The sequence below is a fragment of the Eufriesea mexicana genome, unplaced genomic scaffold (assembly GCF_001483705.2).
Source record: "Eufriesea mexicana isolate 0111107269 unplaced genomic scaffold, ASM148370v2 scaffold953, whole genome shotgun sequence".
Lineage (NCBI taxonomy): Eukaryota > Metazoa > Arthropoda > Insecta > Hymenoptera > Apidae > Eufriesea > Eufriesea mexicana.
This window is the reverse complement of record NW_016909094.1, coordinates 969345-992031: the sequence shown is the minus strand read 5'-3', so window position 1 is coordinate 992031 and position 22687 is coordinate 969345. Positions and strand designations below refer to the sequence as shown.

General features: G+C 31.1%; 3 protein-coding genes across 3 annotated transcripts; 2 read left to right on the top strand and 1 right to left on the bottom strand.

The window, feature by feature from the left end:
* Window positions 1-494: 494 nt before the first annotated feature.
* LOC108547187 (uncharacterized) lies at window positions 495-1556 on the bottom strand. The gene is made up of 3 exons (XM_017899593.1): window positions 1380-1556; window positions 815-838; window positions 495-737 (listed from the first exon to the last, which is right to left on the bottom strand). Exons 1-3 carry the CDS (start codon window positions 1554-1556, stop codon window positions 495-497), a joined length of 444 nt encoding a protein of 147 aa, XP_017755082.1.
* A 4923-nt stretch (window positions 1557-6479) lies between these two features.
* LOC108547196 (soluble calcium-activated nucleotidase 1) lies at window positions 6480-8030 on the top strand. Its single transcript, XM_017899605.1, has 4 exons — window positions 6480-7182; window positions 7261-7464; window positions 7546-7703; window positions 7818-8030. The coding sequence occupies exons 1-4, from the start codon at window positions 6558-6560 to the stop codon at window positions 8028-8030; spliced, it is 1200 nt and encodes a 399-aa protein (XP_017755094.1). The 5' UTR covers window positions 6480-6557.
* Window positions 8031-9214: 1184 nt separating this feature from the next.
* Window positions 9215-22443, top strand: LOC108547205 (tetratricopeptide repeat protein 39C). Its single transcript, XM_017899614.1, has 10 exons — window positions 9215-9759; window positions 10094-10231; window positions 10393-10594; window positions 11618-11825; window positions 12216-12416; window positions 17121-17289; window positions 19629-19827; window positions 19903-20154; window positions 20531-20739; window positions 22318-22443. The coding sequence occupies exons 1-10, from the start codon at window positions 9604-9606 to the stop codon at window positions 22429-22431; spliced, it is 1848 nt and encodes a 615-aa protein (XP_017755103.1). The 5' UTR covers window positions 9215-9603; the 3' UTR covers window positions 22432-22443.
* The last annotated feature ends 244 nt before the right edge of the window (window positions 22444-22687 follow it).

Below are 22687 nucleotides of genomic sequence, written 5' to 3'. Positions count from 1 at the left end.
TACGGTTGTTTAATAAAATATTAATTCAGCAAATTACATTGTTTGAAATTTCAAATTCCTATTATAATTTTTTAATGACATCTACGAGCCTACGTTTAAATTATGATATTTTCATTTTCTATTCATATAAAGCTAAATAGTAGATATTAACTCTCTATTACCTAGTATAATTTAATAACTTTATTATTTATTTAATTCTAATATTTTAGCAAATAAAAATGTCTTTCTCAGAAATTGAACAATACAATCACGCTTATTTTGAAACTTTAAAATCTATATTTTATGTAATCAATGGATTATCAGTAAATAATATATATGCTCGAATAAACGAACAATGAAATCTCAACAGGAAAAATTATCTTTTGTTTTAAGTTTCCTTTAAACTACAAACAATTTATCAAATACAAAATGTATTTTATTAAGTAAACAATTATTATGCTCTTTTGAATAAAGACGAATTATAGAAATAGTTTAAAACAGAAAAGAAAATTTGTCTAATGTGTAAAAATGGACATATTTGAACTAAATGATCGAACATCGTATTTTATTGGAATTTGAATTTGTTCACTCACCACATTGACGAAATCCTGAAACGTCACCGCTTCAACACTCGATTCCTTTGTTCTGGTGAGTAGAATATCTCGTTTGTTGGGGGGTATCTCGGCTTTCCATTCAGGACTCTTCAAAGCAGCCAAAAAATCCTCCACCGGTATCTCGCCAAAACCTTCGGGATCAGACTGAGGAAAGAAAATCAATCATATTTATATATGCTGACTTTCTTATGATAAATATATCGAGTATCTAGTAAACATACCTTATCGAACAGCATCCGCCATTTCTGCAATCAAATAGAAAATTAAAAAATTAAAAAATAAATTTGTTGTAATTTTTAAATCAAGAACGTAATTTTAAAAATTTCTTAACAAGTAAACAACGTGTTCTAAATAAAACATTAAAAAATATACGAATTTTAATGTAATTAAAGGAGACATGATTTTAACGATTTATATCAATTGTTGAAATATCAAGAGATTAATTGAACAAGCTAGTTCTATTGATCATACTTAAGTTATCACTTTAAAGAGCACTAACTATAATAACCGTATAATTTTTGAATTTTTTAATTTATAAATTATAATTATAAAATTATAAACTAGTAATCATATATAATATATGTTTTTGATATTTAAATATATAAATATATATATAACAAAATGGTAACTAATTTTGACAAAATATTCCTAATTTTATAATTTTTATTATAGGACTACGAATTAATAATTCTGTGCTACTCCAAATAAAATTAGCGCATAAATATAATTTCAATTTTATACGTAATATTTATAAATAAAGGATGTTAAATATACAAATTCTCATACATCGTTAAGAAGTTCCCGTCTGTATTCGGATTCGTCAATATCGATTTCGGAAGCGAGATCGGTATGATCGGTAACATAGCCATCGTAGTGCGCGCTGTTAGCTTCGCTACGTGCATATTCCTCCTCCTCGACGGTACCGGCGATGGTCGGTATCGAAGCACCGCTTGCCAGTAGCATTACCACGCGTGGCACGAGGTCACCGGATAAATCTCCTCATTCCACCCTCTTTCGTCCGTTTCCTGAAGCACAAGCACGTCATTACATTCCTACCGATATACTCCGCTAATATGTATGATATGTATGATAATATGTATGATGTTCATTCGCATAAATTCCGACGACAATTTTACCAAATAGCATTATTTCATAAAAAGTAACGTTAAAATAATATCCACTTGGACAATATTTTTACAAATACAATTTCCATAGTAAACTATTGACATGTTACGTCACATTTTATAATTATTAATTTAGTTTATTTTAAATTAGTTTATTATAAGTATATGATTTGAAGCAATATTACTGAATTCGCATAATAATTATATAAAGATCATCGATTATTTTTACGATTTTCTACACGTGTTCAAATGTTATCCTTCAAAATATCTGTGTAGATAGGTAACGAACTATGCTCCATAATACCGCTTGTGCGACGGTACCGTTTCCATGGCAATGCATCGTCGATAGGTCTGGCTACACACCACCTATCTACTGTATCTTGCTATTGTCCATGAGGTGCATTCAAGTTTATCGTTTCTAATCAAGTAACGGTTTCTTATCGTGACTTAGACAATATAAACAGCAAATTTCGCAAGAAACGAAAAATTCAGTGATTTAATTTGTGATTTTTGAAAATTTAATTGTTTTTAAAATATTCACCGAGGATTAAAATGAAATGTTAGGATAAAATATTAAAATTTGTTTATATTGTAACAAAACAATTATAAATAATAAATTTGTCAACTATTAATAATTATTATTGATTTAACGAAATAAGGGGCATAAACATTGCAATTAATGCCAAAAATTATTTAATTACACAAGAATATAAAATGCATAAAATACTTTTGTGACTCATAAAAGGAATGTACGTATTCAATATTCTATCCTATCTTATATTTATTATTAAATTTTTTACTCAGACCTCAACTTTTGAAACCTGTATCTTATTTTAAATACAGTATTATATTTAAAGTTTAAATCCACATGCATGTATTTCATTTGTTAAAATTTAGTTCAAATTTTTTCGTGACCATTTATATTTACATCAAATTAAAAATATTATGAAATATAGACACTAATTAAATTGTTCTAAATCTTGTCCTAAAACAACAAAATATTTTTATTTCTATTTGTATCTTTTTCATATTACAAAATAATAGAAATAATCATAAAATTTAGTTCAATATATAACAATTTAATGATTTATATATAAAAAAATAAAGGTGTATACAAGATAAAGGAAGATTATATACATTATTATATTTTTCCACAGAAATAGGTCGAGCTATAAAGCTTCCATAATTCTATTAAACTCCCTTCCTATGTAACCAACTTTATTGAAACATGCAATAAATAAAAAAATATTCCCTGCACAATAACCTCCCATCAATTTAATTATAGGCTATTTAAAGCCCATCGAATGAATTTAACTATGTACCTTCACAATTTAAGAATAAATAGTAAATATTATAAATTTCATTTTCAAATATAAATCAGTAGATTAATTGATAAATTAGATAATAACTATTTAAAAATCACACTAAACTCGTGATAATTAACTATAATTAAAATAGTAACAGATTTCTGCAATAAATTAAACGTATGATTAATATAAAAATGAAAAATTATAATTGCTAATTAATATTATTAAGCCTTTATTAAATGAGATAAACTCGCGACCAATAATTATCTAATAAAGTTGCATCGGTTCGATGAGTTTTCAATCTAAGATCTAATGCGATACGCAAACCTATAACCGCGATGCAACCGAAGCGTCCACGCGTCCGCTCATGCCACCCCTCTAGTCACTTTCCCTTTCCCCTCCCCCTCCCCCTTAACCTCACCCTACCCAACTCCTTTACATCCACGCTCATTCGTTACCCTCCGTTTTGGCACGACGTCACTGAAACCCACCCCTCCGCCCATGCACTGTCGTCGTACCAACCCCACGAAGTCACCCCCTATCCCTGACGCACACTTGCTCTGTCTCTTTTCCATCCTGTTTACCTGTCCTCCTTCTGCGCCATCTTCTAAGCGCAATTACGTCTCGTCCAAGCAGACCCGTTTACACGAGACGCTGTTAAGGTCGACGACCTTGAAGAATGTCCGACGACACATCGTCATGGACGATGCTTCTTACGTGTACCTCGGTGTCTTCTTACGACTAGCCCTACCTGGCGTTGGATTACCTCTTTCACCCTTTCGTGGTGCACGAAACGATAGGTTTACCTTCGTCCGTTTACCTTGTAGTCTTTCTACGCGATTGTTTAACGCTAACAATTTGAGGTTATGTCGTAATAACATACCTTCGTTAATTTCCGCTGCTTTATGCCGGTTCGAACAGTTGGCAATATTTTGACGTCTTTATCGCGGGAAGTTTTGAAATCTTCTTATCGAGGAGAACAGGTTGGCAAAGCTATGAGCCAATAAGTACTTTGTTTCAGGATGTGAATGTGTATACTGTTTCTTTAGCAGTTAACCTTTCACATGACTTCTACAACTATCCCGGTTATATTGCATAGTCTCACTTTCACTGTCTTATCCAGCGAATGGTTTACACTTGATAATTCATAATACACGCGAATGCTAATGATACAGCTTTTACGAAGGTTGTAAGAAATTTTCACAACGATTATCAAATCAAACGACAACAGGTGTCTCGATAATGAATCGTAAATATTAATAAGAATTTGTGCAATTGCTTGCGTATAAATAATTATACTTGTTACATAAAAAATAAATTGCATTCCAATTATTTCATTGGAAAATATTATTCTATTTGTAAATCATCGTTTTCATTAATTTTCTCAAGAAGAGAAACGTACAATATTGAGAGTAAATAATATTTACCTTTTACAACGTAAATACACCGATACGGAAGTAGAGTTCCATGGATGAATGTCCAAAGATGAGAAGAAGAGGAAGTCAAATAGAAATACTGTTAGCCATAACACCATAATCTCACAAAAACTTCGATTTACAATATTTATGTTTCAACAAAATCACTAGTAATGTTTCGTATAAAAGCACAAATATGTCCCACATTAAAAAAGATTTATCACAAATACAGTAGTAATTATATTATTATAAACACTAAGTTTTATTACTTTAAACAATAGCTTTGATATGCTTCAATTTTCTCAGTATAATAATGAAAGAAAATCTTCATTCTCCATTTTGGCGCCACATTGGTAGTCAATCGCGAGTATGTAACATCGATAAAACAGTTTCAAAATCGATTGGAGATCACTAAAAATACGAAGCAAGTTTACGATATCTTTGACACAATCTTTTCAAAACACAAATCTACAAAAGCCTGTACTATACGATTAATGAACCACGTGCTCACTTCTTTATGTCAACAATCGGCACAAACAAATAGTTAACTTGTTTACCAATGCGCGAAACGTATAGTTTGAAATGGAACATGGCGGTAGGACGGTAATTTCGACGAGAAGCGTATAGTCAGGAACAACGTTAATAGAGTATCTTTATGATCTACGAAATACAGATGTAACTGCAGTGCGCAAAAGAAATCGCAAATCGAGCCGAATCGACATACGACGTTACGTTAACACGAAGACGAAAGTGCAGTACGTGCGGTGGTAGTGGCGGTGCCACGAGTAACTGCGGCAACGTGCGCAAAGCGCGTTCAATCGATAATACAGGTTACCGCGGAACTGCGATAGCCAATAGCAATCAGATCACATAAGACACACGCGAGGAACACGTGGAAACTGGAAATGCGGTCGCGGTTTAATGTATTGGCAATATAACCGATGTTGTCGGCGGGAAACGCGTCACACGACTGACGAGTACTTTGCCACCCTCATAGACTCCCCTTTCCACCACCCCCTTTTCCACCCCCTCGATTCGTTTCACCCCAGACTCGTTCGTTCAACCCCAACGTTCAAGAATATGCTGCGGATGCTTGCATCGTTATTGGGACGATACAAATTGATACCTTTTCAACAGAGAAAACTTCTGAATGTCCTGTGCTTCATACTTCCTTTCTTTGTGCTTCGTTCTTCTGTGCTTCGTGCCTTCTTTCCGTAACATTAGAATCAACGTGAATTTCGGCATCGTAATCAATTGTGTTCGTCTAACCATTCGTACTTAAAATGTCGTTACGTAATACCGTTGACGTAAGAATCTTCCTTAAATATGTTTACATTTAAAGATGTTATTATTCGTAAAAACAACAAATTAAATATTAGATGTGTTTTAGAAACATATCATATTATTAAATTATATAAAAAAATCGGAGTGATCATATAAATATTGATTAAAATTTCGAGACAAAGAATAAATGAATACTGAACATCTGTGATGTGTACTGTGTTTATGGAAGTGTAAAATTAAAATAAATTAACTGTGAATATTAATGGTATAAAAGAAACATAACGTAATTTCAAAAACTTTTACAATAAAAAGTATGACCTGAATCTCATATTTAATAATCACACATTTATATATTTATTATTGTATATAACACTACTTCGTGTACAGATTTTATTACTTTTGAGATAAAAATTTATAGTATGAAAATATCGAAGTATTTAAAATTCTGGATATAATATATAAAATAGTTCGTTGTCTTATAACAGTTTATATTATATAATTTCTGTTTAGATATAAAAAAATAAAATAATTGAATCGAATGAAAAATATTATTTCGATTTAAATATTTAACCTAACATATGATAAATATTGTCCATAATATTTAGATTATATAAGAGTGAATAAATAACTATGAAACTTATCATATAATACGATTTTACTTTTAACATTTTAAATCTTTTAACTTCTTTAGATGGCGCTAATGTATATGACTGCCAGCATTTCCCTTTCAACGTTGTCAATTAAAATGGAGAAAGAAGTTAGGTTAATTTTTAGTTGTGTAGTTGAAATATGTTGTAGTTGTAGTTGAAACATAACAAAATTGTTCATGATAGTATGAAACGAATGCGAATGCATTACGAAAACAGAGAAACCATGGTATATTTACGTGACTGGAAGCAAGCATTACGTTCTCCTCATGTCTACAGAGTTGCCAACAGTACTTTTCGCATTCAAAGTCAATATTTGGCTTTAATTTTCTTATTCTTGTTGGTTCCTCTAATCTTATTTGGATATACTTCGTTGCGTGCAATTGTACATTCGTCGTCATCAAATGAATTTTTAACACAGTGCAGACACTACAAGTACAATAAAACATACCCTTTATCAGCTCCAATTAGGACATCTAAGGGTATTACTTACCGTATAGCAATAGTAAGCGATCTTGATCATGATTCCAAAAATTTAAATAAAAGGAATATATGGCACAGTATTATGAAAACTGGAAGTCTTTTTTGGAATCCCATTACAAATTTTATTTCCGTCATTTGGGATGATAGAAATCAAATGTTAACGTCATCTTTAACTATGAAAGGACGTGGTATGGAATTGTCTGAATTAATTGTCTTCGATGGACATTTATTGTCTTTCGATGATCGTACAGGAGCTATATATTTTATCGAAGGTGAAGAAGCTTATCCATGGGTTATTTTAATGGATGGCAATGGTAAAAATTCTAAAGGTAAATTATATTTAATAACTTTAATATTATCAAAATTTATAAAGCTTTATATTAGTTCAAATTTTATGAAATTTTTAGGGTTCAAATCTGAATGGGCAACTGTTAAAGACGAACATCTGTATATTGGTAGTACAGGCAAAGAATGGACTACTCCTTCAGGAGAATTTGAAAATAATAATCCCCTTTGGATAAAAATAGTATCTCCACGTGGTGAAATCCAATCATTGAATTGGATTTCAAATTATAAAAGATTAAGACAAGCAATTCATATTGAATTTCCTGGTATATAATCATGTACTTTATATGTAATATTGTTACACATATAAATTTTGCTTTTAATTGCTTTTAATTGATATATCATAGGCTATATGATTCATGAATCAGGAGCTTGGAGTGATATACACAAAAATTGGTTCTTTTTGCCAAGGAGATGTTCTCACGAATGCTATAATGAAACTAAAGATGAAATAATGAGTTGCAATGTATTATTGGCCACAGATGAAAATTTTGTAGACATTAAGGTCTTTATGTATTTTTAATTATAAATTTAATGTTTATTAATTTTTTATTATAATATTTTATTGTAATCAATACAATTATAAAATATAAAAGTATTAATTACATTTCATTTTTAGGTTACAAAAATTGGTAATTTAGTTCCAACTAGAGGTTTTTCAAGTTTTAAATTTTTACCAGGTTCTCAGGATTCAATTATTATTGCACTTCAAACTGAAGAATATCAAGGACAGACTGCAACATACATCGTAGCATTTACAATTGATGGAAATATAATAATGCCTGAGACTAAAGTGATAGATAAGAAATTTGAGGGTCTGGAATTCATATGACATTCCTCTTACAATTAGACAAATTTCTAGCAAATTTAAAAAATGTAAATAAATGTACAGGTTTTATAGCTCTGTTATTATTATTACAAAATGACAAATAACAAAACTGTATAAACTGTTTCGCACACCTTTCCTCAAACATCAGTATTGATCTGTATGAATGTACTTTCGCTTTTATAAAAAAAGCAACACACTTGCCACACTGCTGTATATATTTATACTATTATGCATCACTTCTAAGTCGATTGTAAATATGATGTACATATATGTTTTACAAAGATCAACATCTGTTATAAAAATATATAATATAATGTTAACTGATTGCAATGTCACATAAAAATTAAGAAATAGAAATTTCATGATTTATTTTATACATTAATCATTTTATTATTTATAATAAAAGAATGTTCTAGTTTGTTTTATTTCATTCCTATTTTTATATCTCTCCCTCTCAAGATTACTTTGATGAAACTTTTTCCTAATATTATAATGCTCCTTCAGGGTCGTAATATACATAGTCTAAAATCAATAATATCTATATATGAAAACGTAAGGTGGTGGCAGCAGCATTGCGCTATGTCGAAAGACTTTAGTCAACTCGTGGCACCGTAGGTAGTAAGCTCCGTTTAGTAAACGTCACGTTCTAATTTCTTTTTTCGGTTACACATAAACATCGTTTTAATCCTATCTATTTGAAACAGTGGTGATAATGCACAGTTTGTTATAACTGTTATTGATATTCGAGAATACAGCGAATAGTATTTTGCACTTATTGCACTTTTATTTACATTATTTATGAAGTAAAGGAAACAAATTTATTCGTGAAAAAAATGAATACATATAAATAGAACAAGAAGCCCATAAAATAAATCTTAAGGATAATAAACTCGAAATAAACATTGCAAGAGTCGATTGTATTTTGACTAATTTTACAACTAAATATCTGAAATGTTTACAAAGAACCAATACGCAAATTTGTTTTTCAATTCTCATATGAAGAATATACGAAAAAATTTCCTTACGTAACATCGGCAGTCAAGCAAACTTATTCCAATACATGAAATATTTACGATGTGATAGTTACCTGTCAAAAATTATTAAATTCTAGTAATAACAAAGCTAGTGCACAGTGTAGCATCAGAGTTCTGGCGTTTTAAGAAAATATGTTGTTATTATGACGAAGATTTCCGATTCTATTATTTCTTTTGTGTCCTACATTTCAATGGGGAAAACAGGCATGTTTGATGGAAGAATATTTTACATACTTATACACAGTGATACGGTAGATGTACCGCGCCTGACAGTTTCGTGACGCAAATTCATCGACAACTGTACACATTAGTGCTGCTTCTAATCGCTGAATTACACTACATTGAAGACATTAAAAGAGTACCGCCATTGAATTGTTTAACTGAAGAAATTGACCTTACATGCATTACCATTTATTGGTCAATGAAATGTTTCTTACTTATGCACACGTGACTTTCGCATCGTAGATATCACGATATCCTTATCGGACAATTTCCCAAAGTAAAGTTGAGTCAGATCAGAAAAAATTTCACTTTGAAGAATCATGGCTAAAACGACCGAAAATGTAAAGGAATGGAATATCGCTAGAGCGGGAATTTCGTTGCTTTTGAATAACAAAACAGAGGAAGCAGAAATCCTATTTACCGAACACCCGCATAGTTTCCACGTAAAGGCCGGTCGCTGCTTTGTCTTATTTATGGTATGTGAATGATACGTTATAATTGTTTCATTTTACTATATAAGATGATGCAAAATTATTTACAATATTTTACGCTGAGCTTGCTTAAAAATAAAACACTAGGGAAAGTTCTCAAGATATGAATTTCTAAAGGAAAATATTATACAAAAATATTTTGAGTTATTTTTAGAGAAAAGTTTTGCTATTAACGTAAGGATATCCGGATATTTTACCACGTACTATCCTGTACATTTTTATCGACTGGAAGTCTATTTCGAACTGTCCTAATGACGACTTACGATGTTATGCTCTCGAAATAGGAACAGGAAGGAGTAATCGTTGAATAAATTTTTAGAATGCATTGATGACCTTTGAGAATGATAAGCTTCAGCAGGCTATGCTACTATTAAAGGAGATGGAAAGGGAATGTGCAAGTGACATAGGATGGTTGAAATCTGTGAAGAGTAAAGTCTTCAAAGCAGAGGAAACAGGCGTAACTACCATTTTCTTTTTTTTTTCTTGTTTTTAATTTAATATTTTCGTCATTATTATACACGAAGTTAAGCTTAAATTTGATGTTTATTAAAACAAAGTACAAGAACTAATAAATGAAGAACCAATAAGGAAATATTGATAAGAAAATAAATATTTTAGATGGACTATGTGAATAAATTGGAGAAGCAAATAGTCTTCGCAGATTCGCAAGTCTGCTCGGCGATATTAACATTATTGCAACAAGAACTAACTGGTTACGTACGTGGTGGTTGGATGTTACGTAAAGCCTGGCGAGTTTATCAACATACACACTCGCAAATTTTGCAGCTGCACCAGCGTACCTTTGGTTCTAGTCCATTGGGTACGTAGCGAACCCTTAACAAATAGTACCAATTTGTGCTGAGCTTAATGCATTTTGCTCGTAATGATAATTAAGTCAAATATGAACAAGGATAATATCATAAAGCTTGCAATTGTATCTTCATTTGAAGAAATGTAAGAATTAAAACATTAATTATTGAATACAAATCATTTGCATAATAGTATTCAGACGCTCGTTGGACATTGTATTATTGCAACAATTAGAAGCTTACATTACTTGAAAAGAGTATAAATATAATTTTGAGAGTAAAATACAAATTTTATTGACACTTTTATTGCATATTTTATACATATTTATTTTGATCTTTTATAAGACAATTAACCAAAATATAATTTTATTTGAAATAGAATAAAATAATTTGATATTTTTATAACATAGTTAAAGTTCCTAGGGAAACGTATTTGCCATATAAAATAATTCTTTTCTCTATTAACTTAAAATCTTTATCTTAAAAAATAATTATATTTTTCAGATATTTACGTATTGCATTTTAAAAAACCAGCATAGTTCTATAAGAAAACAATGCTAACAACTTTTGCTCTTAAAAAAATCAAAGAGGTCATTACAATTTTTTATTTTGCTTTTTTAGCTTTACTTTTACTTTTTACTTCGCATATATATTTCAGTTCTATCTTCAACTTAATTGGAACGATTAAAGCAGTCTGTTTGTAACGATCCAGCCTATGTTGTGGAAACGAAACGTCAAGCTCATTTAATTCTTACACTAGGATGAACAAGAACCTCTTCTTTAATATTCTGTTATTAGTGTGTAGTTTACTTATAAATGATTCGTCCTTGCTATTAGCGCGTGCTATTTTAATTAAAAGACATTTTGCTTAAAAAAAGAAAAAAGGAAAGTGTCAAAATTAAAATATATTTTTCTGAAAATATTCACAGCTATTACTTGTTGTAATTAAAACTAAAATTATAATTAAATTAATATGGAAATGATTAGAATTGGTACTGAAATAAAACGTCTTTTGCAATTTTCGTTTTTAATAGGTTTCAACACAAGATGCAGTACCCCTTCATATAATGGCTCTTCCTATTCGCTGCAAAGTCCACATAGTCCAGGTTCCTCGGAGTGGTCTATACCATCTTGCAATGGTTCAACAAACAATCCTACACCGATCTCGTCTCCCTCAAGCCTACGCAGCTCTTTATCAATGTTCTTCTCCCTCACTGGTATCACACCTGAACAACAGACACCGTAATTGCTATTTCTTTTTACAAACATTTCTCGACCCTACTCGTCCAATTCTCTTATACCGTTTTATTTCTACACATAATAAAATAACACAAATCTCTTTTCTTTTGTTGAAAATTCTTACATTACTCTTTCGTTATTCTTTTAAAATGCATAAATTTGATCAAATAACAACTTTATACAATTTTATAATTAAAGTATTATTTGGAATACGATTATCGATACAGAAAATCAAAGTCTAAACAATTAAATGTAGTTTGCTGTTTATGCACTAGTGATTTAGATTCCTAGTTTGGAAATCTGTTTCAAGATATCGAACCTACTTCGACCGATAACGAATGAATATTCTCCCATTGCAAATTAACAGAAGTGGAAAAGTGACGTGTTTTGCAGCTTTGTTGAGCCGTCCGAGGTCTCCCGACTGATGTCAGCAGTTAATTTTGGTTATGGAATTTATCAACTATGTGTCAGCTTGTTACCACCCTCTCTTCTAAAAGTGATCCACTTTTTGGGCTTCGAGGGCGATAGAGAAGCAGGAATTACCGCGTTAATGTATGCAAGGCTCGGTGAAGATATGCGCGCCCCTCTTGCCACGTGAGTTTGAATATTATTTTTCTCAGAATAGAATATTTTCAATATACTTCACGCTCATTCTCTTCCATTTCTGCATAGTTTTTATTTTGCTTCCAATTCTTTTCACTCGTTAATAAAAATCATTTATTGTCTTTAGTTTGAATATCGAATGTTATTTCAGTTAAATTGGCCATCATAATCCAAAAAAAAACATGTAGCCATAATTAATTTAATACTCAATATAGCATATGAAGTAGATTGAGATAATTAAATATATTTGCTTGCCATAAATATACGATTTCTAAGAAGAATAAAATTATGATTGGTTATATAAAGGCAATAATGAAGGTTAGACATACCTTACTGTCCTTCTTCAGGATTAACCCCTTGCACTCCTTTGTCGACATCAGATTTTATCACAGGAACTCCTATGTCGAGTTACACCACAGTCTAAAATTAAATTACCCCAACAATCTAGTTCCTATCTTCTCTTCTTTCATCATCTACCGATTTTATTTCAAACAGTTTATTATTTAAATAGTTTAACTTAAGAATATTTTGTGAATTACTTGTTAAAAATGTATCGTATATTATTGTCCATTCTACCCACACAGCCGCCATTTTATTGAATGCTAAAGCTCGATGTCAATTAATATATCAAATTTAAAATTACTAAAATTAATAAAATATGTTAAAATTTAAAATAAGTAAAATAATTCTATGTCTTAATTTCCATACGATTTCTTATTTACCGTTTTGAAAATATCGCCAACTATGTCAGAAAGTCTTTGAATTACTATTTTTATATAACGAGAAAAGGATTAAGCACTCGTATGTCGAGTTAGTTTTATATTTATTATAGTAATAATATTATAATATTAGTTTTATATTTATTTACTAGACGTGTTTTGATTCTTCATTCACTGAACAAGAAAACAGAAAATAAGTAATTACTTGATTTACTTGAATTCAAAATATATATTACAACAATGTTTGAAAGCTGTATTTAATATAATTAGCAAATAAAATTCTTTAAAATAAGTAACAGTAAGGATCGTCCTGTGAAGTAAATTTCAAATAAAATACTTAAAGTAGTAGGGAGTTATTGGCAACAAAATTGAAAAATAATTTGGAGGTTAAGAATTAAAGGGTTAAGAATTATAACCCACTCAAAGACAGACTGTGGACAATGATACCTACGACCAGATTCAACAGTCGGGACGTACGTGTGACTGACTTACTGAAACGTTAACACGTTAAGTGTCACGCCGGTCCCCAGGGACCGTCGCTATAATTTCCGTTTAGACCCAGCCGGTTCTCAGGAACCGTCCCAGACTAGGACCAAAAGGTGCTAATTTTTGATGTTAACCAATTGCGCTGGAAAGACGTGCCACGCACGTCGTAATGCTTTTGTCGCAGAATCGTCAACGACGTGGTATACACGTCGTCAGGCAATTGTCACAGAGATACTGGACCGTTCTAGCACACGTGTCTGTGAATTCCTTGCTAGTGGTTAAATTCTTCGCCATCTTTGGACCTAACATTTAGGAATTCTTGTTATAACAATTGGCACAGTATCTCCGAGTTTTAGGAACACTTTGCCCGCCGTCAGTGGCCCACTTGATGGCCGAGTCTTGGCCTGAACGGAACGGCAAGCAAAACGAGCTAGGCACTTAACGTGTTAAACAGACATCCACGCATAAATCTTGACCAAAATAATACCAAAGGGAAACTTGCCTGATATTTTTCCACTTCCAAACCAAGTATCCTTCCAAAACACCCACGTCCAATCAAAAAACTTTATCTTTCCTCCACCCACGACCACTCTAAACCAATCAACACAAACTGTGAGGAGACACCAGACAGAGCTTGACTAGACAAGAGAGACGTTGGTTAGAACTCGAAGACATCACATCAGACGAAAACTAGAAGTCAATCAGTACACATCAAGATGGAAGGCGAAGATGACATACCAAAAAACATATCTACACCAATCATCTAAATCGAAATCATCAGTATAATAAAGTGTATATAAACAAAATTGCTTTTTAGTACACAAGTACACAAGATACTTCTCAGTATCTCGATAAATTCGGCATACTGAGAGAAGGCAACCTCTAATAAGAAGAGTGCAAGTCCTTCGGATCATTGATTTAGTTGAAACTTTGCAGGTTTGTAGATTTAGCTATTCAGTTCAGGGAAATGTACCATTATAGGGGCAACTACTCGATAGTTTTGAGATATGTACGATTAAAGTTTCTTCCGAATAGTTGTCGATAGTTATCAAGTGGCATTGTAGCCTAACGACAACATCCGAAAATTGCCATCAACGTGGAAATTTTCGGATATCGTCATTAGGCCACAACGGCACTTGATAAATATTTGAAATAAATCTGCAATTAAGGCAATAATAAAACTCTAATCATAAATGTAGGATCAGATTTTGGGTGGATTGACTCAAGATAGTATTGTTCGCTTCTTAATAGAATAAAATAAGCTTATAAATAGAATGACAGCGGCTGGCTATGAAACAAGAGAGATTCGCTATGGGCACGCTCTTTTGGTTTTTCTTAAACTGACTCTTATAAACTGACTTTAGACTTTGACACACTGTCTTTCACTGCAAACTCTTAGACTTTGGACATTCTTCAACTGACTGATGGACTGTCTTAGACTGAACTGTTAGACTGACTTGGACTTCTTACACACCCTGACTCGCCCGTGCCCTTGCACCCTTATTTAAACCATTCATTCTGTCCTTTTTTCACACTCGAGCTTTCCTTCCCAATCATGCCTCTTTCCCCGTAGCCTCGGTGAACCAGGTACTTCGAACACACACTGCACTCATAAACTAACTTCCATTTGTCCATCGCACTCGGCTGTCATACACATCCATTCGATCTTCTTGCGCGTGGTCATCTTTGTTCTAAGTTCAAACACTCCCGACACTCTTCCAAGGCCACACTCATTCCAATCCTACTTAAATATCTCGAAAACTATCGAGTAGTTGTCCTCATAATTATATATTTTCTTGAATTGGATGACTAAATCTACAAACCTGCAAAGTTTCAACTCAATCTATGACCCGAAGGACTTGCACTCTCCTTGTAAGCCAAATCCACGGCTGCCTTCGTGCTACAGTGTAAATGATACTGAAAATATATACACGTTGAAATGAAATCTTGGATAAGCTAAAATTTAATTAATAATTTAATCAATCAGTAATATTTTTAGCACAAAAATTTAATATCTTCTATGTTTTAATTATCTTATAAAAGTACGAGATTACTACAGGTAGAAAAGTTAAGACATTTACTATAGCAACTTTAATACCAAATAAAATTTTTTATCTTTACTTATTTTTTTAGAGATATTTTTACACGATTCTTGCATTCTTTTTCCTTTTTTTATTATCACTAATAGTGAAACAAATGTGTAGAAATAAATATTTTGATTAATAATATTTTTTTATTTTTGTTTAATGTGTTCTTCGTTATTTTTAACATAAGTGTTGTTATGTAAAATTTCTGTTATACAACATAGTGTAATTGATAAAATTGTAATTTCATTATTGTAATTGACGTAAAAGTGCGTTGTAATTAAACATCTTATTTTCAAGGACATCTGTTTTTCAAATCGTCTTAATCGTTTCTTTTTTTTTGTAAAAAATAAAAATGAAAATATGAAATTTTACTTTTTCAAGCAATGTAGTTCTATATCTAGTCATCTTTACACGATTACGTCATTGGGATATATAGACTGACCTACTTTAAGTGCTGTTAGTATAACTATTCATATACTGCAATTCAGCGAATAGAAGAATGCGAAATAATAGTGCAGTGTAACCTATAAAAGCACAATGGCATTGATTATATAAATGCATATCACAGCATCAGTGTTAATATTTTATTGATACATTTTCTCAAAGCAATGTTAAGTTCAATTGGACAATACCTAAAAATGTTTTAATTGTCTCTTTCTTTTATATACACGTTCGTAAATTATACCTTTTTACAAAACTATTAGTTGTTACATATTTTATAACGTACACGTGTTAGTGTAAATTTTAAGACACAATCTTTTGTATTTTCTTATACCATTCCTTTATTATTATTATTATTTTTATTATTATTAATTTAATTATTGTATGTACACGATATCTTTTTACGGATATTATGAAAATAGTTACTTTCTAGTGTTTATTTTAGTGATATTTATTTCCACTATCTTTCTTTCTAGAAAAATAAAATAGTTAAATGTTAAAATATATTATATACATGTATAAAAATTTATTAATATATTCCGTTTGTGACTGACACCGAAACACTGTTTTCTTATCAATCTTCCATCCGTTAGTATAAATTTTAAGACAATCTTTTGTATTTTCTTATATCATTCCTAAATATCATTTTCTAATTTATTGAATAGATAATTTCAATGTATAGTTTTCGTATTTAAGGTATTTAATTATTTATTTTATTATTATTAATTTATATCATTAATTTAATTATTGTATGTACACGATATCCTTTTACTAATATTGTGGAAATAGTTACTTTCTAGTGTTTATTTTAGTGATATTTATTTGAACTATTTTTCTTTCTAGAAAAATAAAATAGTTAAATGTTAAAATATATTACATACATGTATAGAGATGTATTAATATATTCCGTTTGTGATTGACACCGAAGCACTGTTATCTTATCAATCTTTCATCCGTTTCAGCTTATCCCTACTTTGGTACCATACAATTGCACGTCCATTTTTCGCTCTTGATGGAAACAATCGACAAGCTGGTGTAAACGAAGCGAAGCAATTAATCGTGGAATGTCTTCCAGAATTTAATAATTCTGCACTTTTTCTTTTCTTTGCTGGCCGAATAGAAAGACTCGAGGTAAGAGTGCATTTATATTATAAATAGTTTATTTATTATTATTATAAATAGATAAGTATATATACTTCCTATTTACGTATCATGCATATTATATGGTATTCGATATTTTCTTTGACATTACTGCTAACATGACATGATACGATATGTCATGACATAACAACGATAGTTACTTTTTCCTCCATGTTATGTATAATAGTATAATTAAGTATAAATGAACATCGTTATTATTTAAGGATATATTGTTTTGTGTATTTTCTATATTTTAAATTCGTTATATATTTATTTCATTATTTATTTATTTTATATATTTAAATTCGTTATATTTATTGCTTTAATCCTATTTAATGGCTTGAAACGTTACACTATAATTTGAAAAATTTGTGCAATTGGTTCTGTTAACAATAACCTTCAAAGAAATATTTTATTGTTTGAAATATTTTGCCACATGTTTAGAAATAATAATGGTGACATAATAAAAATGTTTAATATATGATAGCCTTGTAATATTGATTGTAATAACTACTAATATTTGACAATATGTAATAATATTCCAAAAATATAATGTAATAATTATAATAATTATGATGTAATAAGTCATAATTATATAATTATAATTTATAAATTATGATTATAATAATTATGATACCTGTTAAGCTGTTGAATTTATTAGTTTTTCAGTTTTTAAGTTTGTTAAGTTACCTGTTAAGTTTGTTAGTTTTTGAGAAATAATATTGTACGCCATTCTACAATGATAGCTCTATTCATTTGATTTTCATATCTTTATAAAATAATGACAATAAACATATTTATAGAGGAATTGTAAATATCATAAATATTTCAATGAGTAAAAATTCTCATCATTTTTAAAGTATCTGGTTTAATCTTCACGTGATTTGAAGACATAAATACTACTTTTAATTGATATTAATAGTATATTCAAAATTCAGATTTCTAATTATAAAATTTATTATTATCTGTTAATTAATTTCACGTTTCATGGAATCCTTTTAAATTATTGTGGGATGGCGAGCAGTGAAGGACATTGACAAAGTATTAACCCTTTGCACTCGACGATTTTTTGGCTAAAAAAGAATAAGAGTTCAAAGATTTTCTGTTACAAAGCTGACGATATTTTTCTGCGCAGTGAATAAAAAGTCGTATGACAATTAACACGTAGAATTATTTGATTTCGATACCTCACACATTACCTGAAATTTGACATATTAATAAATAACAAGCTTCGAAATTTTATCAAATAGCGACTAAAGGCCGCCTCTCGAGCGCAAAAAGGTTAAAAGTGATAGCGGGGCAAATAAGTGTGCAGTCTTACTTCTAAGGGAATACATGGAAACGCTTAGAACGCTTCTCGAAAAGCGAGGAATAATAAACAGCTGCATCGGTTTGACTCGGGCGTTCAGAGCGAAAGAACAAACGATAGCGCGAAAGAATCCTTTTGTCGGGATGTCTATGACTGTATCAAGTGATTGAGAAGGAAAGCCTGTGTATGAAAAGAGAGAGTTTTGGCTACTACGAGTGACTATAGTCACCGGTCACGAGACGCCATCTACACTCGACGGGTGACTATAATCACCGGCCACAAAAATTGGCCTTCTCTTACCTCTCTTCGCAAAGAATTGCAAGCTCTATTGCGATGGTCAGTTTTTCCTTTTATTTTTCCTTCGAAAGATTTGCGTCAAAAACCGAATGCTAAATATTGCACTATCATAATGTTACCATCTTTGACATGTCGCTTCGTTCTACTGGAGAGACTTCACGCGCCGTAGTGAAAGGGTTAAGTAAGAATGCAAGAGCGCGAGAGAAGTCAGAAGGCATAAAGCAGAATGTGTGTAGTCGAGACGTAGTGAACAGAGGATCGTGTGTTTTAGAGTTACAATTGAGAGGAACTTAGTGTAATATTTTAGTTAAATAAACCTGTTTTGTTATTAACACTAGATCTACCAAGAGGGATCAGAATGATTTGTTTAGCATTTCTTATAATTAGTATTCATTTTCAATACATTTTGTTTCCTAAAATTTTGTATGACTTTCTAAAATATGCAAATAATTATTTCTGTAAAGTAGTTTTCTTTTTTTTCGTCTATTTGGTGTAAAATTTTATGCAGTATACCTCCATATACCGAGATGAGTCATTTTAATGTCTAAATAAACCTGTTTTGTTATTAAAATGGAATTATTGTTTATCAGACGCTCAGATCTCTGTCAAATTATAGTCATAGTATATATAACTCTAATAACGCAGATCTCAGGATAAATTTAGCATAAAGTCCTACATTATTCTTCCAATTGTAAATCTTTGTCAAATGAATTTTGTTTTGCAGTCAAACGTAAATGGTGCTCTGCAAGCGTACGCAAAGGCTGTTGCAGCTTCGAAACAAAGGGAGATCAGATTATTGTGTCTACACGAGGTGGCTTGGTGTCATTTGATTCGTTTAAGTTACGAAGAAGCTTATCGATCTTTGACACAATTGCGACAACAATCTAGGTGGTCAGTGAACTTTTACGCTTATTTAGCAACTGGTAAGATATTTATTTCTCTCCTTTCTTAGTCTTATCGCTTTTATTTTGACTACCTCTTTAAATATTTCTTTCCAGTCTGTTGCGGAGCCCTCGGAAAATTTGATCTCGTAGCCTCGTCTTACCGAAAAATGCTTCATTGCGATAATCGAATGTGCAAAGAAACGCAACTTGGTTTATTTGTCCTACGTCGAACACCTAAACTCCTAGATCAGGAAACTGGTCAACCTTATACAGTCTTGTACTACAGGCTACTCGTGTACGAATTACTATACCTGTGGAACGCGATGCCGTCCTGTTCTGTAGACTCGCTGCAAGGAATACTTTTAGGTAATAGAAAATATTTTATTTCTGCGAATTAAAACTATTTAAAATTATTCCTTTGAAATTATTTTTTATAAAATACAGAATTTTCATAAAATACAGAAAAAGTATTACGCATAATTGTGGCATTAAATTTTTGTTATGGTGTAAAAATGTTGAAATATTGGTTAGAGCTATTTCCAAAATATGAGTACGTTTATTCGAAAATTAATTTTAGAGATTGTTCATTTTTTCGCTCATTTTATTCATTTTAAATAGTTACCGTTTATTTTAATTATTACCGACTTCTTTGAAAATGTATGTATGCATATATACGTTTAAAAATTTATTTTAAAGTATAGTAATAATTTAATACCTATTTTCTCTATAATCACTTTTTTAGAATGCAAAGTTAGTCTTTCGGACGAACCAATGGTTGGATTAGCCAGTTTAATCGAAGGAGCAGTTTATTCTTCTCTCGGCGATACTCAAGCATCAATTGAAAGTTACAGAAATTGTTTAAAACGTCGTAGTCCGAACAATGACTCGTACGATCAGCATATTAGTGCATTTGCACTTTATGAACTTGGTTCTGCGCTTTGCAGTGTTAATGTAAGTAATAGATATTTAAACAAATGTTTAACATTTGTTAGGAAATTACACTCTACAACACGAATTTTAATCAGTAATATAAATACATTGGGTAATTCTTGTAGAGTTTACTTTCCTGAAAACGAATCCGTAATCGAAATTGCTCTATCACCTTTAATTTTCGAAAATTATGAATTTCTCTAAAAACGTACGATTTTTGGTTAAAATAAAGTATTACGTAAAAAGTAAGAACGTTAAGTGGTTTATTTTCATCTTAAAAGTTAGGTGGGAATTTATTTTTTAACAGCTTTATATTAAAAAGTATTCGTATTTATGTATCGAATAACCAAATTGTTTCAAATTACAAGTGATTTCGAGAAATTCCTGATGATTTTGCGATCAGCATAAAAATGTACATAAAAATATATATATATGTTACGCATATAGAAAATGCAATCTAGTAGGCGATGATTTTGGTGTCGATTACGCATGATTACGGCCCTGACGAAGCTAGAGTAGCGAACAATGGCTGCGTGGCGACAAAATCCCGCTTACGGATTCTCGATATAGATTTTACCGTCCTGTAAATATTGAACATCATTCTAATAATGTTCCTGGATGGTTTCTTCTTCAGAAAAGCCTACAGAATACCCTACTGCGTAACAAGTTTGGTTCAGAACTATTACTAACTAAAGAACTATTTGTAGAAATGCAAGAACATACGGACAAAGTACGCTCAGAGCCTTATTTTCAACACGTTAAGTGCCCAGCCCGTTTTGCTTGCCATTCCGTTCAGGCCCAGACTCGACTGTCAAGTGGGCCACCCGTGGCGGACGAAGTGTTCACAAGACTCAGAGATACTGTACCAGTTGGTATAACAGGAATTCTCAAACGTTAGGTCCAAAGGTGGCGAAGAATTTAACACCAAAAGTTAGCACCGTTTGGTCCTAGTCTGGACCGGTCCCTGAGGACCGGTTGGGCCCGAACGGAAAGTCTAGCGCCGGTCCCTGGGGACTGGCATGGCACTTAACGTATTAAACTTCGACGACTAATTATAATTATGGGCATTGGTAAACTCCGAATACTTTCACCTAATTTGTAAGACGGCAATAAACGCCCTAATGTTCTTACTTTTTATGTAATACTTCATTTTTGCTAAAAATCGTGCCTTTTGAAAAAACTCACATTTTCCGAAAACTGGGGGCTTTTGATTACGGATTTTATATTCGGGAAAGTAAACACTATAAGTATTAGCTAATGAATATTACAGATAGGAAGAAAAGTTAAAATTTGTCGAAAAGTCTTATTAAATTAATTTCTGTGAAAATTTTATTGTCACATTTATAAATTATTTTTTTTCTAGGAAATTTAATATATCCCATTATCAATTTGTCTGTTTAGCACAGAGTAACAAATAAACATAAAAGTTGTGAAACTTTAGTGTGTATTAATTAATTGTAAATTCAATTTAAATTTAATTCAATCATATGATATTAATATTTTCTTTTTTCAAACCTAGATATCTTTTACAAATTATACGATTTTAATAAACCTATTACTGTTAGTATCAATACTCATGGTATGTGTATCTAATTTCAGAACATTGAAGAAGGAAAAATGGTTCTCTTGAGAGCTCAAAATCAATACAGAGATTACGACTTCGAGCGCCGACTTAACGTACGGATACATACTACTTTAAGAAGTTTTAATTGACGAAAAATAAAACTCGAGCAATTATGCCATCAGTTACTACAAAATTTACCAATGGAAATAAAAATTTGACAGTGATTAGATATCGTCTGTCCGATATGCTAAATTTTGTCCTATAAACATTCCGTCTATGCAATTTGACCCAAGATGTTTATATACATCGACAATTCAAATTTAAAAACCTTATTGTTACAAAATAGTATTTTTAGAATATGACAAAACCGTACCAAAAATGTTCGTTAATTCCGTCTATATAAAA